The sequence below is a fragment of the Ceratotherium simum genome, chromosome X, assembly GCF_057802395.1.
Source record: "Ceratotherium simum simum isolate JZ-2026a chromosome X, ASM5780239v1, whole genome shotgun sequence".
Classification (NCBI taxonomy): Eukaryota; Metazoa; Chordata; class Mammalia; order Perissodactyla; family Rhinocerotidae; genus Ceratotherium; species Ceratotherium simum.
The window spans coordinates 490,644-509,664 of NC_141940.1; the positions used below are offsets into that span (position 1 = coordinate 490,644).

At 44.4% G+C, this 19,021-nt stretch overlaps 1 protein-coding gene and 1 pseudogene across 1 annotated transcript; both read left to right on the forward strand.

The window, feature by feature from the left end:
• Positions 1-15,406: 15,406 nt before the first annotated feature.
• On the forward strand, positions 15,407-16,372 carry LOC147911683 (uncharacterized; annotated as a pseudogene).
• A 56-nt stretch (positions 16,373-16,428) lies between these two features.
• Positions 16,429-16,911, forward strand: LOC147911684 (histone H2A-Bbd type 2/3-like). The gene is made up of 2 exons (XM_087427455.1): positions 16,429-16,552; positions 16,595-16,911. Exons 1-2 carry the CDS (start codon positions 16,528-16,530, stop codon positions 16,909-16,911), a joined length of 342 nt encoding a protein of 113 aa, XP_087283581.1. The 5' UTR covers positions 16,429-16,527.
• The last annotated feature ends 2,110 nt before the right edge of the window (positions 16,912-19,021 follow it).

Sequence of the window (19,021 nt, forward strand, 5' to 3'; positions counted from 1 at the left end):
CAGAGAAAGGAGCCAGTCAGACAAGAGGGTGAGATTAGAGATTCTGGAGAGAGGAGGTCATTGATGGAGTGAGACACCTGGGGAGGCAGGATGGGATGGAATCCAGAGCACGAGAGGAAGTGATAGCCTGAGGCAGAGTGAAGAACACCTTCAGCCCCCACTGGGATAGGATGAGAAGAAATGAGGTTCGGGTGAAGGCTCAATTCAATCCATTATTATTTTGCAACTAGTATATCCAAGGCGTTGTGCTAGGATTCACCCATCCACTCATTCATCCAACGTTTTTTGAGACAACTACTGTGTTCCAGGCTCTGTGCTGGGTGCTGGAGACACCGAGATGAGTCAGGCAAGATCCCAGTCCTCAAAGAGCTCACAGTCATCGTGGGAAAGCAGACCTACAACACAGAGCAATAAGCACTGTGAAAACAGCACAGGGGTGGTGGGAGCACAGAGTAAGGGACACCGTAGAGTAAAGGGAATTAAGCAGGTGTGGAAATGCCTATAGAACAATGCATAGACTGCTCTGTGGGTTCAAGGGCAGAGAGATCTCATCCAGCAGGGCTGATGTGCAAAGGCTTCAGCTGGCGGCGATGTGGGAATCGGGGAGTGCCCACCAAGAGGTGGAAACCGATGCAAAGATCCAGAGGCAGGAAATCGAAGGAGGACATGTTCAGGGAAGAGAGAGAGAGAGGCCCTGGTCGAGCACAGAGTGTGCCAAGGCAAGTAGTGGGAGGGGCGGTTGGAAAGCAGGAATAGAATAACATGCAAAAAGGTCATTGAAGCAACACCACAAAATGCAACCAGGGTGAACTAATGGATTGGGTAAAAAACACCAGACTGGGAAATGAGAAACTTCGGTTCCATTCTAGGCCCAGCTCTGCCACAAACTCACTTTTGGTATGGTATGTGGTGACTCAATTAATGTCTCTGAACATTGGTTTCTTCATCTGTCAATTGGTAGCAAGAATACCTTCCCTGCCTATCTCACGGGGTTGTTGTGAGGAGCATATGAGTCAGCGCACATGAAAATGTCTTTTCACAAATCTTTAAAGTGGTGGTGCACACAGGTAAAGGCTTATTATTGAGGAAACACGTGTCCTGGGAACACATCATCAACTGAATAGCCAGGGGAGAAAATTGACCGAAATATTCTGCTATGAGAATCTAACAAGTTTCCAAAACTAGTTGTTAGGTAACACGGTGAGTGAATCAACTCTCATTAATTGCAACTTCTATACATCAAATTTATATACAATAAAAATAGATTTGTACTATCCTGGTAGCCTACCGATAATTGTAAAACAGGAATTATTCTTTTTAGAAACGTAAGAGCTTAAGAGGACAGACAAAAGTATGTAAGTTTCCAGTGTTCTTCATTCACTCAACCAACATTCACTGACTACTCTGCTGTACACAGAGGGCAGGCACAGTGCGGGTGAGACAAATACAATTTCTGCTCTCAAGGAGATCGCCTTCTACCATGGGAGACAGACATATCAACAGACAATTGTAATACCAGGTAAGCACAAGGGGTCTGTGAGTGCTCAGAACAAGGGTACCTAAACCAGTCTTTTGCAGCAGAGGTTATATTAATATGAAGTGGTACCTCTGCCCCCATTTTACAGATGAGGAAACTGAGACTTAGCAAGTGACAGAGCCAGGACTCTAACCCAGCTCTTTTAACTCTGGGTCCAAAACTATTTCTGCCTCACCACAGCTGCCTCTTTTATTTTATAAATACATTTGACCTAATGCATATGGGAGAAGATAACTTATTTTGTGGGTCCCTGCCCATCCTAGACTGCTTCCTCCTTTCCAGTGATAGGCAGGAATTTTGTGGTTAGAGCACCTCCATGTGTCCAAAATGTTATATTTCAGATATAAAATAATAATAATAATAATGATAAAACTCTTCACCTTTTAAGTTCCTCTTGGAAGTTCCTCAAGCTTCCAGAAGTGCGTGTGTGTGCGCATGCGGGCACGGACACATGCATACACATTTGGAGTGGGGAAGGTCGGGAAACATTGGCTCCTGCATTTCCAACAAGTCTGGGTAGAGAGAAAATGGAAAGTGAGCTTCAACAAAAAGGAACTTGCAGAAGAAAACAGGTGAAAATAACCAGTGAGAGAAGAGTTCTCAGGAGATACCACGAAAGTGGTGTCTTCTGGCCACATCTACTACTTCATTGGCAGTTCCATAAAAAGTGTGTGTAGGGAAAGTGGTTTTCTTCATCATGTTCTTCTTCTGGGAATTTCCTGGTGCTATGGGAGTTGTAAAAGGAAAAAGAAATAATTTCTGTTTCTAGAAACATCACAGACTAGATAACCTGAAATCCATCCTTGCTACAAAACACCTAGGAAAGCTGGATAACTAGGCCATGGTTGCCAAAAATGACATCCTACAAATATCTGGGAGCCTCAATCCATCCCAACACTGAAACAACTGAAAAAATGAAGGGAAGGTACTAAGTAACTCCTAAGATCCCTTTCGTCCACTTCTCTCAACCCTCTCATTCTCTAGTTCTTGTATTCACTTAAACATTTACTGAGCACTCATTCTATATCAGGTATTGGCTGTGTTGTACTCTGATGAACACAAAGTTGAATACAAATACATAGTCCCTACACTCAAATAGCTCACCATCTTGTGCAGTGGCTCTTAACCGGAGCTGCACATCAGAATCACTTGAGAGGGTTTGCAACAATGCACACGCCTGCCCTCCCGCTGCCCTCAAGATTCTAATTTCAGCCTGGAGGGAAACAAATAGCCTGAACTTCTTTCTGTGTTGAATTCTAAAACCCAGAGCCTGAAAGGAATTCAAAGCATTAAGCAGTGTTCTATAGAAACATGAGGGGGAAAAATCGCCTCCAGACAGGATGATTCCACAAGCTTGGGGGAAGGTGCAGACGAGGCAAGACCTCTGTCGTTCCCAAGAGGAGCAGGAACCTGGGCCCTGCAGCCCTGCAGCCCTGCAGCCCAGCAGCAATGCCAAGGAGAGAAGTTGATAGATTTGGGAGGCACTTTGAAGGTAGAGTCTACTGGACTTGGTGTCCGCTAACTGTGAGAGAGGGGTTGAGGGCGACAAAGGTGTCAAGGATGACTCCCAGGTGGTTGTTTTATTTAAAGTTATTTTACTGAGGTCATACTGGCTTATAACACTGCAAATTTCAGGTGTACATTATTATATTTCAGTTTCTGTGTAGACTGCATCCTGTTCACCACCAGTAGTCTAGTTTTTATCTGCCAGCGTACATATGTGCCACTTTACCCCTTTCGCCCTCCCCCAACCCCTTTCCCCTCTCGTAACCACCAATCTGTTCTCCTTATCTATGTGTTTGATCATCTGTTTATCTTCCACATGTAAGTGAAATGACACGGTATTTGTCTTTCTCTGTCTGGCTTATTTCGCCTAGCATAATATCCTCAAGGTCCATCCACGTTGTTGCAAATGGCACCATTTTTTCTTTTTTATAGCTGAGTAGTATTCCATTGTGTACCACATCTTCTTTATCCATTCATCCACTGATGGGCACTTGGGTTGCTTCCACGTCTTCGCTATTATGAATAATGCTGCAATGAACATACATAGGGGTGCATAAACCTCTTTGAATTGTTGATTTCAAGTTCTTTGGATAAATACCCAGTGGTGGGATAGCTGGATCATATGGTATTTCTATTTTTAACTTTTTGAGAACTCTCCATACTGTTTTCCACAGTGGCTGCACCAGTTTGCATTCCCACCAGCAGTGTATGAGGGTTCCCTTTTCTCCACATCCTCTCCAACACTTGTTGTTTCCTGTCTTGTTAATTATAGCCATTCTGACGGCCTTGAGGTGATATCTCATTGTAGTTTTGATTTGCATTTCCCTAATAATTAGTGATGTTGAACATCTTTTCACGTGTCTGTTGGCCATCTGTATATCTTCTTTGGAGAAATGTCTGTTTGCATCCTCTGCCCATTTTTTGATCAGGTTGTTCGTTTATTTGTTGTTGAGTTGTATGAGTTCTTTATATATTTTGGAAATTAACCCCCTGTCGGATATATAATTTGCAAATGTCTTCTCCCAGTTGGTGGGTTGTCTTTTCGTTTTGTTCCTGGTTTCCTTTGCCTTGCAGGAGCTTTTTAGTTTGATGTAGTCCCATTTGTTTATTTTTTCTTTTGTTTCCCTTGCCTGAGTAGACATGGTATTCAAAAAGTTACTGGTAAGACCGATGTCAAAGAGCGTGCTGCCTATGTTTTCTTCTAGGAGTTTTATGGTTTGGGGTCTTACATTCAAGTCTTTAATCCATTTTGAGTTAATTTTGGTGTATGGTGTAAGATGATGGTCTACCTTCATTCTTTTGCATGTGGCTGTCCAGTTTTCCCAACACCATTTTTTTGTGTGTGTGAGGAAGATTAGCCCTGAGCTAACATGTGTCGCCAATCCTCCTCTTTTTGCTGAGGAAGACTGGCCCTGGGCTAACATCTGTGCCCATCTTCGTCTACTTTATATGGGGTGCCGCCACAGCATGGCTTGACAAGTTGTGCGTCGGTGCGCACCCAGGATCCGAACCCCAGGCGGCTGCAGCAGAGCGCGCACTTAACCACTACCCCACCAGGCCGGCCCCTTCCCAACACCATTTTTTGAAGAGACTTTCCTTTCTCCATTGCATGTTCTTGGCTCCTTTATCGAAGATTAGCTGTCCGTAGATGTGTGGTTTTATTTCTGGGCTCTCAATTCTGTTCCATTGGTCTGTGTGTCTGTTTTTCTGCCAGTACCATGCTGTTTTGATTACCATAGCTTTCTAGTATATTTTGAAGTCAGGGATTGTGATGCCTCCAGCTTTGTTCTTTTTCCTCAGGATTGCTTTAGCTATTCGGGGTCTTTTGTTGTTCCATATAAATTTTAGGATTCTTTCTTCTATTTCTGTGAAGAATGTCATTGGGATTCTTATTGGGATTGTATTGAATCTGTAGCTTGCTTTAGGTAATATGGACATTTTAACTATGTTTATTCTTCCAATCCATGAGCATGGAATATCTTTCCATTTTCTTATCTCTTCCTTGATTTCTTTCAATGATGTCTTATAGTTTTCAGCGTATAGGTCTTTCACTTCATTGGTTAAATGTATTCCCAGGTATACTATTCTTTTTGTTGCAATTGTAAATGGGATTGTATTCTTGATTTCTCTTTCTGCTAGTTCGTTGTTAGTGTATAGAAACACAACTGATTTTTGTATGTTGATTTTGTACCCTGCAATTTTACTGTATTTGTTATTTCTAACAGGTTTTTTTGGTGGATTCTTTAGGGTTTTCTATATATAGAATCATGTCATCTGCAAATAGTGACAGTTATTGATGTGGTCAGCTGAGCATGCCTTGCTCACACAGGGGATATTAGAAGAGGAGAGACCTTGGAGAGAAGATGATGTTTTCAGTCTTGGATATATTTGAGTTTGAGGTGCCCGTGGAACATCCAGGTGAAGACGTCCAAGAGGCAATTGGATACTCATATCTGGAGTTTAGCAGAATGTCCACTCTTGTACCATTTCTATTATATCATATTAAAGTTTTGCTTCATTCTTAACCCCGTTTTTATTTTCTGAATAAGGTATACTAATCAACTTTGCACATTTTCTTTCAAAGAGCACACAAAATCAGTTACCTGTGCCTCAGGGAGTTGTAGATTTAACTGTATCTTGAGTACCACACGTATTTTGAGTGACTTTTCAGCACCTGCTTTTATATGGCCCCAGGTAATAAATGCACAAAAAGCAACCATGTCTTATCACCATTCGCCTAGGGTAGGACTCCCATCATGACAGGATCTTCATATTTTTCCACTTCTGATCCTAGGGCAGAAAAATCTCACAAAGGTAACCAGTTCATAAAGCAACTCTTCTTCCAGAAATTTCTTATGACATGTGGCTTTGAGCAATTAAGGCTCTTTCACTCCCCGGACCCTTCCCCCACCCTTATCTTAGGCTGACCCTTATCTTAGGCTGTCATTGGGTGTCCAGCACCCCAGAGCTCTAACCCTTCTCTGAGGCTACGTGTTCACGAAAAATGTTCTCCATCATCACGGTCCTCTTCCAGAAATTTTGTGGGAGCTTCTCAGTGCTGCGTGAGTTATAAAGGGTAAAGTAATTTTTATTTCTGGAAGTAGTGCACACTACATAACCTGAAAACCCTCCTGCCACCAAGCTCCTTACGAAGCTGGATAAAACTTAATAAATATCCCTGTCAATGCATATATGATGAGCTGGCCATGGAAGTTGACTCTCGGGTGTCAAAAACCAAAGAGGAACCTGAAGAGCAGATCAATGGGCATTTGAGTGTATGTTAGGCAGGTAGGATTTAATGACCATCAGGGAGAGGAGAAAAGCCTTGGCACCTCACATCACAAGGGCTGTACAGTCAATTAAAGGATGGACCGGGGGAGGCGGAGTCAAGATGGCGGCGTAAGCAGACTCGGAACTCACCTCCTCCCGTGGACACAGCCAATTTACAACTACTCGTGGAAAAATTACCCCTGAGACAGAACTGAAAACTGCATAAGAGGAACTCCTGCAACAACGGACAATCCTAACTGGGGTAGAAGAGGCAGAGACTCCCTTCTGGAGAGGAAAAATGCCGCCTTCACAAGCCGCCAGCTTCACGGCTGCCGGGAGCAGCTCACAGGTACGCAGCCTCCCTGGAGGCACGGGGCCCTGAGCCGGGGAGCGCCCCCACTGTGGGCATTTTGTGGACCAAACACAATCGAGACCAGTGGCATAATATCTGACTGTGCCTGCTGCTAAAACACTGGGGAGTACCCCCAGAAAACCCGGTTCACAAAGAGACTAAAACTGGCTCTTAAAGGGCCCACGCGCAAACTCACCCGTGTCAGAAAGCATCCTAAAATCACCAGAAAGAAAGGTGCACAGTGCTGTGGTGAAAAGAGACTCACCTAATAGGCCCTGAGTGCATCTCGGTGAGGGGTGAGACCTCTCCAGGGACTGGGACATTGGCGGCGGCCATTGTTGTGGCCTGCTGTGGGCGTGCTGACACAGACGCCATTGGAGTTCTCCCTGAGGCCTGCTAGCCCAGGGTCTGCTCCACCCGCTAGAGCACCAATTTAATCCAGCTCAGCCAGGGCAGGCAGCCCACCCTAGAGACTGGCCCCATCCAACAACAAGCCCTCAGGCAACGTGTGGAACTGCATAGATTGGTGACTGGATTCTCTGCAGCCTGGCAACTGAGCCGACTTGAGCGGGGCAGGGTGTGCACAAGGAGCGGGTGGAGAGTGTGGGGCGGTGGCGGAGTGTGTGGGGCTCCTGCCGTGGAAAGACTGGGTCTGCTTGGGGAGGTCGGGGCGCTCACACGGGGCAGGACTGTGTTGACTGTGTGTGTGGACCTGTGGGCAGCAGGGTTTGTCAGCTGCAGAAGACTTGTGCTTCTCAAAGACCCACATAGGAAGTTTGCCCCACCTTCCAAAGCCTGAAACGATTGGGTGCTCTTGTGCCTGAGGCCAGCCCCACCCAGCTGCAATACTCAGAGAGCTGACAAGAGACCTAGTAGGCTAGAGGCTTACAGCAATTGTAAGGCCCTGAGCCTAACAACCTGCCATGCTGGGGGCCTACTCACTTAAAAGAAATACTGCAACACAAATGCGGTATTAGAACTTGCAGCCAACTGTGCTGGGGCTCCCCACACCTGATAAAGAGACTGAAGGGCCCACAACAACTACAAGCAGCTGAGCATTACAACAGCTGGCCAGGAGCATAACTCAGCCTCCCTGGGCGTCTACAGGGAGAGCAAACAGGCAACAACAGAAGGACACACGTAGCCCACATAGGAGTCACCCCTGGAACACTGAGAACTAAGGGAAGCACACTGGAAGCCTCCTAAGGCATCACTTACATAAGGTCACCTATCCAAGAGCAGGAGACGTAGATGACCTACCTAATATGTAGACACAAGCACAGGGAAAGAGGCAAAATGAGGAGGCAAAAGAATACATTCCAAGTAAGGGAACAGGACAAAACCCCAGAAAAGGAACTAAGTGAAACAGAAATGAGCAACCTACCCGACAGAGAGTTCAAACTAAGAGTGTTAAGGATGCTCACTGCTCTGGGGAGAAGAATAGATGAACTCAGTGAGAATGTCAACAAAGAAATGGAAGATATAAAAAAGAACCAATCAGAAATGAAGAATACAATACTGGAAATGAAAAATTCATTAGAGGGACTCAAAAGCAGAGTAGAGGATACAGAAGAACGGGTCTGTGAGCTGGACGAAAGACTAGAAGAAATTACCCAAGCTGAACAGGTAAAAGAGAAAAGAATTAAAAAGAGTGAGGACAGTCTAAGGGACCTCTGGGACAACATCAAGTGCACTAACATCCGTGTTATTGGTGTCTCGGAAGGAGAAGAGCGAGACAAGGGGGCAGAGAATCTATTTGAAGAAATAATAGATGAAAACTTCCCTAACCTAAGGAAGGAAACAGACATCCCGGTACAGGAAGCACAGAGAGCCCCAAACAAGATAAACCCAAAGAGGCCCACACCAAGACACATCATAATCAAAATGTCCAGAATTAAAGATAAAGAGAGAATCCTAAAAGCCGCAAGAGAATGTCAAGTTACATACAAAGGAAACCCCATAAGGCTATCAGCTGACTTCTCAGCAGAAACCTTACAGGCTAGAAGAGAGTGGCATGATATATTTAAAGTGCTGAAAGGAAAAAACTTACAGCCAAGAATACTCTACCCAGCAAGGTTTTCATTCAAAATGGAAGGAGAGATCAAAATTTTCCCAGATAAGCAAAAATTAAAGGAGTTTATCACCAAGAAACCAGTGCTACAAGAAATGTTAAAGGGACTGATTTAAGGGGAAAAGAGAAGACCACAAATAGGAAAAATTATCTATTTCCATGCTAAGAACGTAATGGATACAAATGCACAAAAAAGAGGTTAGATATGATATCAAAAACATAAAAGGAGGGAGGAGGGGAGTTAAGAGTACAGCTTTCAGACAGAGGTCATACTAAAGTGACCATCAATTCTGTATAGAAGAAGAAAGGAACAGAGAAGGACTACTAAAACACTGAGAAAAAAAAAAGTTAAAAAATGGCAGTAAGTACATACTTATCAATAGCTACTTTAAACGTCAATGGAGTAAATGCTCCAATTAAAAGGCATAGGGTGGCTGACTGGATTAAAAAAACAAGATCCATATATATGCTGCATACAAGAGACACACTTCAGACCTAAAGACACTCACAAACTGAAAGTGAAGGGATGGAAAAAGATACTCCATGCAAATGGCAATGAAAAGAAAGCTGGGGTAGCAGTACTCATATCAGACAAAATAGACTTTAAAACAAAAACTGTAAAGAGAGACAAAGAAGGGCATTACATAATGATCAAGGGAACAATCCAACAAGAGGATATAACACTTGTAAATATCTATGCACCCAATGGAGGGGCACCTAAATATATAAAGCAATTATTAACAGACATAAAAAGAGATATAGACAGTTACACAATAATAGTTGGGGACTTTAACACTCCACTTACACCAACGGATAGATCATCCAAACAGAAGATCAATAAGGAAACAATGGCCTTAAACAACACACTAGAACAGATGGACCTAGTAGATATATACAGAGCATTCCATCCAAAAACCAGAGAATACACGTTCTTTTCAAATGCACATGGAACATTCTCCAGGATTGATCACATATTAGGCCACAAAACAAGTCTCCATAAATTTAAGAAGATTGAAATAATACCAAGCATCTTTTCTGACCACAATGGTATGAAACTAGAAATCAACTATAGGAAGAAAATCAGAAAAGCCACAAATACATGGAGATTAAACAAAATGCTACTGAACAACGACTGGGTTAACGAAGAAATCAAAGAAGAAATCAAAAAATACCTGGAGACAAAGGAAAATGAAAATATGACATGCCAGAATTTATGGGATACAGCAAAAGCGGTTTTAAGAGGGAAGTTTATAGCGATACAGGCCTAGCTCACCAAACAAGAAAAATCTCAAATAAACAATCTAACAATGCACCTAAAGGAAATGGAAAAAGAAGAACAAACCAAGCCCAAAATCAGTAGAAGAAGGGAAATAATAAAAATCAGAGCAGAAATAAATGAAATAGAGACCAAAAAAACCATAGAAAAAATTAATAAAACCAAGAGCTGGTTCTTTGAAAAGATCAACAAAATAGACAAACCTTTAGCTAGACTCACCAAGAAAAAAGAGAGAAGGCACAAATAAGTAAAATCAGAAATGAAAGAGAAGAGGTTACAACAGACACCTTGGAAATACAGAAGATTATAAGAGAATACTATGAAAAGCTATATGCCAACCAATTCGACAATCTGGAAGAAATGGATAAATTCCTAGAATCATACAACCTTCCAAAACTGGATCAAGAAGAAGTAGAGAATTTGAATAGACCAATCACCAGTAAGGAGATCGAAACAGTAATCACAAACCTCCCCAAAAATAAAAGTCCAGGACCAGACGGCTTCCCTGGGGAATTCTACCAAACATTCAAAGACTTAATACCTATCCTTCTCAAACTCTTCCAAAAAATTGAGGAGGGGGGGAAGCTCCCTAACTCATTCTACGAAGCTGACATTACCCTGATACCAAAACCAGATAAGGACAACACAAAAAGAGAAAATTACAGGCCAATATCACTGATGAACATCGATGCAAAAATCCTCAAGAAAATACTAGCAAATCGCATACAACAATACGATAAAAAGATTATACACCATGATCAAGTGGGATTTATTCCAGGGATGCAGGGATGGTTTAACATTCGCAAATCAATCAACGTAATACACCACATTAATAAAATGAAGAATAAAAATCACATGATCATCTCAATAGATGCAGAGAAAGCATTTGACAAGATACAGCATCCATTTATGATAAAAACTCTGAATAAAATGGGTATAGAAGGAAAGTACCTCAACATAATAAAGACCATATATGAGAAACCCACAGCTAATATCATCCTCAATGGTGAAAAACTGAAAGCCATCCCTCTAAGAACAAGAACCAGACAAGGATGCCCACTGTCACCACTCCTATTTAACATAGTACTGGAAGTCCCAGCCGGAGCAATCAGGCAAGAGAAAGAAATAAAAGGGATCCAAATTGGAAAGGAAGAAGTGAAACTGTCACTATTTGCAGATGACATGATTTTATATATAGAAAACCCTAAAGAATCCACCAGAAAACTTTTAGAAGTAATAAAAGAATATGGTAAAGTTGCAGGATACAAAATCAACATACAAAAATCAGTTGCATTTCTGTACACTAACAACGAAGTAGCAGAAAGAGAAATTAAGAATACCATCCCATTTACAATTGCAACAAAAAGAATAAAATACCTAGGAATAAACTTAACCAAAGAGGTGAAAAGATCTGTACACCAAAAACTATAAGACATTTCTGAAAGAAATTGAAGAAGACACAAAGAAATGGAAAGATATTCCGTGCTCTTGGATTGGTAGAATTAACATAGTTAAGATGTCCATACTTCCTAAAGCCATCTATAGATTCAATGCAATCCCTATCAAAGTTCCAACAACATTTTTCACAGAAATAGAACAAAGAATCCTAAAATCTATGGAACAACAAAAGACCCCGAATAGCTAAAGGAATCCTGAGAAAAAAGAACAAAGCTGGAGGTATCACACTCCCTGATTTCAAAATATACTACAAAGCTATAGTCACCAAAACAGCATGGTACTGGCACAAAAACAGACACACAGATCAATGGAATAGAATCGAAAGCCCAGAAATAAACCCACACATCTATGGACAGCTAATCTTTGACAAAGGAGCCAAGAACATAGATTGGGGAAAAGAAAGTCTCTTCAACAAATGGTGTTGGGAAAACTGGATAGCCATATGCAAAAAAATGAAAGTAGACCCTTACCTTACACCATACACAAAAATTAACTCCAAATGGATTAAAGACTTGAATGTAAGACCTGAAACTGTGAAATTTCTAGAAGAAAACATAGGCAGTACGCTCTTCGACATCGGTCTTAGCAACATCTTTTCAAACACCACGTTTGACTGGGCAAGAGAAACAATAGAAAAAATAAACAAATGGGACTACATCAAACTAAAAAGCTTCTGCACAGCAAAGGAAACTATCAACAAAATGAAAAGACAACCTAACAATTGGGAGAAGATATTTGCAAACCATACATCTGATAAGGGCTTCATCTCCAAAATATATAAAGAACACATGCATCTCAACAACAAAAAAACTACCAACCCAATTAAAAAATGGGCAAAAGACCTGAACAGACATTTCTCCAAAGAAGATATACAGATGGCCAAGAGACACATGAAAAGATGTTCAAAATCACTAACTATCAGGGAAATGCAAATCAAAACTACAATGAGATATCACCTCACGCCCGTCAGAATGGCTATAATTAACAAGACAGGAAACAACATGTGTTGGAGAGGATGTGGAGAGAAGGGAACTCTCATACACTGCTGGTGGGAGTGCAAACTGGTGCAGCCACTATGGAAAACAGTATGGAGATTCCTCAAAAAATCAACGATAGAACTACCATATTATCCAGCTATTCCACTGTTGGGTATTTATCCAAAGAACTTGAAAACACCAATTTGTAAAGGTACATGCACTCCGGTGTTCATTGCAGTGTTATTCACAATAGCCAAGACTTGGAAGCAACCTAAGTGCCCATCAAGGGACGAATGGATAAAGAAGCTGTGGTATATATACACAATGGAATACTACTCAGCCATAAGAAACGATGAAATCCAGCCATTTGTGACAACATGGATGGACATTGAGGGTATAATGCAAAGTGAAATAAGTCAGAGGGAGAAGGTCAAATACCGTATGATTTCCTTCATTAAGTAGTAGATAATAACAACAATAAACAAACACATAGGGACAGAGATTGGATTGGTGGTTACCAGAGGGGAAGGGGGGAGGGAGGAGGGTGAAAGGGATAATTCGGTACATGTGTGTGGTGATGGGTTGTAATTAGTATTTTGGTGGTGAACATGATGTGATCTATGCTTAAATAGAAGTACAATGATGTACACCTGAAGTTTTTACAATGTCATAAACCAATGTTACTGCAATAAACAAAAAATAAAAATTAAAAAAAAAAAAAAGGGTGGACCGGAAAAAAAATCTGCCCATCACCATGGGGAGATGACAAGGGACTTTGGTCTCCGTCGGTTCTGGTGGAAGAAAATAAAATGCTTCCCCTGATAATTTGTAACTCTAGGGCTATTGTCATGCTGGTCTAGGGTTGGAATTAGTGCCTCTTGTTTAGTCCAGGAAACCCCAAGCTCACAAATTAATGTAAAACAATATACCACCACAGCGATACCCCTAGGTCACCTGGCAGGAGTAAACACACACAACCTCTCTGGAGAGACACATTCTCATTTTAGACCTCACAGAAGTCCCACAGATAAAGCTCTGCTTGAGAAATCCCTAAACTCACAATCAAAATTATAAAACACATAAGGAAAAAAAATTCTTTGATTGTTAGCAATGACGAGCAGGATTAGACCACCAAGAACTTCAGATAATAGAACTAACAGAGAGCATAAAATAAGTTTAACATACTTAGAAAAAATAAGGAAAGAACAAGGTTCTGTGGAAAAAAGAAGAGGCTGATTTTTTTGTTTTTTGTTTGTTTGCTTTTTGTGAGGAAGATCAGCCCTGAGCTAACATCCATGCCAATCCTCCTCTTTTTGCTGAGGAAGACCGGCTCTGAGCTAACATTTATTGCCAATCCTCCTCCTTTTTTTTTCTCCCCCCAAAGCCCCGGTAGATAGTTGTATGTCATAGTTGCACATCCTTCTAGTTGCTGTATGTGGGACACAGCCTCAGCATGGCCGGAGAAGCAGTGCCTCAGTATGCGCCCGGGATCCAAACCCGGGACACCAGTAGCGGAGCTAAGCCACTGGGCCGGCCCAGGATGTCTGCTCTTGATACTTCTATTCAACATTGTACTCAAAGTTCTAGTCAGTGCAATTAGGCAGGAAAAATAAACTAAAGGCATCCAAATTGGGAAGGAACAAGTAAAACTACCTCTATTCATAGATGACATATATATATATATACATATGTATATATATATATATATAAAACATTAAAGAATCCACTAGAAAAACACAACAACGTATTTGAATATGCAATAGATGAGCTCAGCAAAGTTGCAAGATCCCAGATCAACCTGCAACAGTCAGTTGTATTTCTACGCACTGGCAATGAACAATCTGAAAATGAGGTTAAGAAAAATAATTCCGTTTACAGTATCATTAAAAAGAATAAAATACTGAGGAATAAATTTAACAAAAGGCATACAAGACTTGTACGCCGAAAACTGGAAAACATTGCTGAAAGAAATCAAAGAGGACGTGAATAAAAAGGCATCCTGTGTTAATGGATTGAACATTTAATATTGTTAGGACGGCTATAATCCCCAAGGCAATATACATATTCAATGCCACGCCTGTTAGAGTCTACCTGGCTTATTTGTAAAAATTGACAAGTTGATCCTAAAATTCATATGGAAATGCAAGGGATGCAAATATGCAAAACAATCTGGAGAATGAAGAACAAAATTGGAGGACTCATACTTCCCAATTTCAAAACTTACTACAAAGCTCCAGCAATCCTAAAAAGCGTGGTACTGGCATAATGATAGACATATAGGTCAATGTTTTAGAATTTGGAGTCATAAATAAACCCGTACATCTATAAATAGTTGATTTTCAATAACAGTGCAAAGACTATTCAATGGAGGAATGAACAATCTCTTCAACAAATGGTGCAGGGCAACTGGATATCCACAGACAAAAGAATTTGAGTTTGGACCCCAATCTCACACTATTTACAAAACTTAACTCTAAAATGAATCACAGACCTAAAGGTAAGGGATGAACCTATAAAACTATAGGAATAAAACATAGATGTAAATTCCCATGACCTTGGATGAGGCAATGGTTACTTAAATATGACAGCAAAAGCACAGCCACAAAAGAAAACAAAAAGAGAGAGAGAGAGAAATTGTAGGCCGTCCAAATCAAAAACTTTTGTGCATCAAAGGACTCTGTCTAGAAAGCGAAAGGACAGCCCACAGGGTGGGAGAAACACTTGCAAATCATATAACTGATAAGGGCCTATTTTCCAGAACGCATAAAGAACTGTTGCAGCTCAACAAGAAAAAGAAAGGCAACCCAGTTAAAAAATGGGCAAAGGACTGGAATCGACATTTCTCCAAAGGGCAGAAGTACAAATGGCCAAGAGGCACACGAAAAGATGCTCAACATCATTAGCCATTAGGGAAATGTGAATCAAACCCACCGTGAGCTACCACTTCACACCCACTAGGATGGCTATTGTTAGCAAACAACAGACGCGGAAAATAGCAAGTTTTGGCGAGGATGTGGAGAAATCGGGACCTTCATACGCTGCTGCTGGGAATGCGATATGGTAGAGCCGCTGTGGAAATCACTTGGGCGGTTCCTCCATAAGTTAAACGTAGAATTACCTCACGACCCCGCAATCCTACTCGCAGATATCTACCCCAAAGCACTGCAAACAGGTGTTCCCACAGAACCCTGTACGGGAACGCTCACTGCCGTGCTATTCACAACAGCCACGAGGTGGAGATCACCCAAACGTCTATCAACTGATGGACGGATGGATACACAACGTGTGGTCTCTCCAGACAACGGAATCTTATTGGCCCGAAAAGGAATGAAGCGCTGATTCGTGCTGCCCCGTGGATGACCCATAGTGAAAACATGATGGCTAAGGGAAAGCAGCCAGACACAAGAGGCCACCTCTTGATCGTATAACTCCATCTGTAGGAAGTCTCCAGAATAGGCAAACCTCTATGGACAGGGAGCCCAGGAGTGGTTGCCTGGCTGCTGGGGGCAGGTGCCGGCTGGGGGCCGGCCAGGGGGTGGGAGGAGGGGGGGGGCAGTGGGAAGCGACTGCCTGACGGGTACAGGGCTTTCTTTTCCGGGTGGTGCCCACGTTTTGGATCTGGGTGGTTGTGACGATCGCCTGACCGCGCGAGTGTCCACTTGGTGGCACCGGATCGTCCAAGTCTGTCGTCTTTTTCCGTCCACGTTCCCATCCGGTGGAAAGGGAGCGTTCCCTCAAAGAGAGGGTCCAGGGCGCAGGGCGAGCGGGCTCGTGCCGGCGCCCTTTCGCTGCAGGCCCAGGCCCGCCATTTCCGGGAGCCAATGGGAAAGCAGTGACGTCACCGGATCGACGTGTCAGCGAGCGTGCGCCCCGACCAATGGGGGGGCCGGTGCGTGGTCGCTAGGATACGGAGTAGGGGCCGAGTACCCGCCGTCTTGAGAGCTTGGGACCCGCCGACCCACCTCACCTCACCTCACCTCACCTCACCTCACCTCACCTGAGCGACCCGGACTGAGCTGAACCTCATCCCACCGCAGAAGAGCTAGTCCCGTCGAGCAGAAGGCGCGGCTCAAGCCCAGCATGCCCGGGAACCGGAGCCGTCGTCGCCGTCGTCGCCGTCGTCGTCGTCGTCGTCGTCGTCGTCGAGGGTCGTCCGGTGGCCAGAGTCGGCCCCGCTCCCGCACCGCCCGGGCGGACCTATCGTTCTCTGTGAGCCACGTGGAGCGCCTCCTGCGGCAGGGCCACTACACCCGGCGCCTGAGCCCCTCCACCCCGGTCTTCCTGGCCGCCGTCGTCCAGTACCTGACGGCCAAGGTCCTGGAGCTGGCGAGCAACGAGGCCCTAACGGCGGCAGGAGGCGCATCACCCCAGAGCTCGTGGGACATGGCGGTCCACAACACCGCGCTGCTCAGCGGCTTCTTTGGGGCTCCGCCCATCTCCCAGGTGGCCCCGACCCGGGAGTAGCTGCCCGGCGTGACCCGGGTCCGCGGGCCTCGGTTGGCCGGCCGGCCGTCCACCCAGCCGGCCGTGCGTCCGCCCGTCGGGCGCCAGGCCCGCGCACAGCCCCGGGGCGGCCCCAGCCTGTCTGGTGCCTTGGGCACAGTCATGGAAAAATCAATAAAGTGTTTCAGGAAACCCGTGTGCGTGCCTCGGTCACTCTGCGCGGGAGATGCTGGTGCTGGGACATCCCTCCTTGGAGGGGTGGGGGCCGGCGGCGGTCTGGCTGGGGGTGGTGGGGAGGAGTCGCGGATGACAGAGAGGAGCGGTGGACAGTGCGGGGTGGGGTGGGGCCCCGCGAGCGAGAGGCTGGCTGCGGTGGGGTCGGGGGTGAGGCTGGGGTACGGAAGACTCCGCCATCGGCCCTGAGCAAGTCAGAGCCCAGCCAAGTCCCCAGAAGGACGGTCTTCGCTGGGGTGGAGCTCCAGACCAGGACTGCGGCGTCGTGACCCGGTGAACTCGCAATGGCGACCGGGGGTGGCGCGTGGGGGGTGCGGGGTGCGGGACGCGGGGGAGGAGGCGGACAGAGCGGATGGCAAGGACTCCAACCGGGCAGGGGCTTTGACGCGGAGAAGACGGAGGAGGGACGGGCGCTCGAGAAATGATTGGCAAAGTCGGGATTAGGGCCACGCGGACGCCGAGTTTAGCTTTGGTCGCGTTCCCTTGGAGACGCTAGGAGACGCCCCTAGCAACCTGGGCAAACGAGCTGTCACCTAGCAACAGCGGGCGCCCGGCCGGGCCCCGCCCAGGGGTCCCCGATTTGCATACGCCGCTCGCAGCCGGGCCAGGCCCCACCCCAGGATTTCGGATTTGGATACGCAGCTTGCCCAAGGCAAGGCTCCTCCATTCAACATTCTTGCATGTGAACCTGGCCCCTGCAGAGGCATTTCCCCAGAACCCTTAATTTGCATACGTAACTTGCGCTGGACCAGGCTCCACCTCTGATCACTGGATTTGCATATCGCCAAGGATTTATTCTTGACTTCCTTTTCTTGCTTTCGCGCTTCTCTGACACTGTACACCCTCTCCTTGCAAATAAACGCAAGACCCCTATGTCCCCAGAACAGCCAGTAATGCTTGGGAAAAGCGTTTTTTTTTTTCCCCAAATGAATCTGTTGGGTCTATAATAAGAGGAAACTCTCCTCTCATCTTCCATCCTCTTCTCGCATCAATTTTTTTATTCGCCCTTACATTTCACTCCAAACTTAGCTTCATTTTCTCTTCTCTAAGAAAACTTTGGCTCAGTGCAGCCCTCTTCCTCTCCAGTGGTGCTGATCAGATGATGTCAGGAAGTATCAACTTACAGATGTTTTCTGTACTCGTTCCACAACAGTAATAAGTAATACCTAAATAACAAAATGTAATAACCAATAATAGTAATGACTAAATGTGTGGTGGGTAGGGATGGAGCCTGTGCCAGTGTCAGAAGAAGAGAAAGCATCGGAAATTATCAACTCACCTGAAAATTCTGAGGCTGCTTCCAGCACAACTGCAGACAGAGGCAACACCGCACTGGTCCAAAATACAAGCCTGTGCAGCTCAGAAGTTGTCCCAGAATAGCCATTTGGTGCTGTGTTTCCTCACTTGTCTGCATCCAGCTCACAATGGCACTGGAATTCAGAATCACTGGCCTCAATCTCCTTAAAGTCTCTCATTGTCTATAAACGAAGAGTCCACTCTTTGTCTCTTGGGATGTGTGTGCGTGTGTGTTGGTGTGTGTGTGTGAGAGAGAGAGAGAGAGAGAGACCCACACCCAGAGGGAAAAATGGAAAGATAAGAAGAAAAAGCAAAAAGACTATTTCTCACAGTTATGCAAAATGAATCATTTTAACTGATCATATGAAGGAGCAAGAGAGCCTATGTAGGTATTATACACTGAACTAGTTCATGGTTTTTGCTTTTACCAGAGAAATGAGGTCAGTTAAGAATTAACATTGTACTGACAAGAAAAAAACCGAAATGATGTGCTTCTCTGTCTGCCCTAACCCCATCCACTTCATGTACCATGAGGTAGGCTTAAAATGTAATCCAAAATTCTTGTCTATAGCCTAATGTTGTAGCATTGCAGCTGATGAAG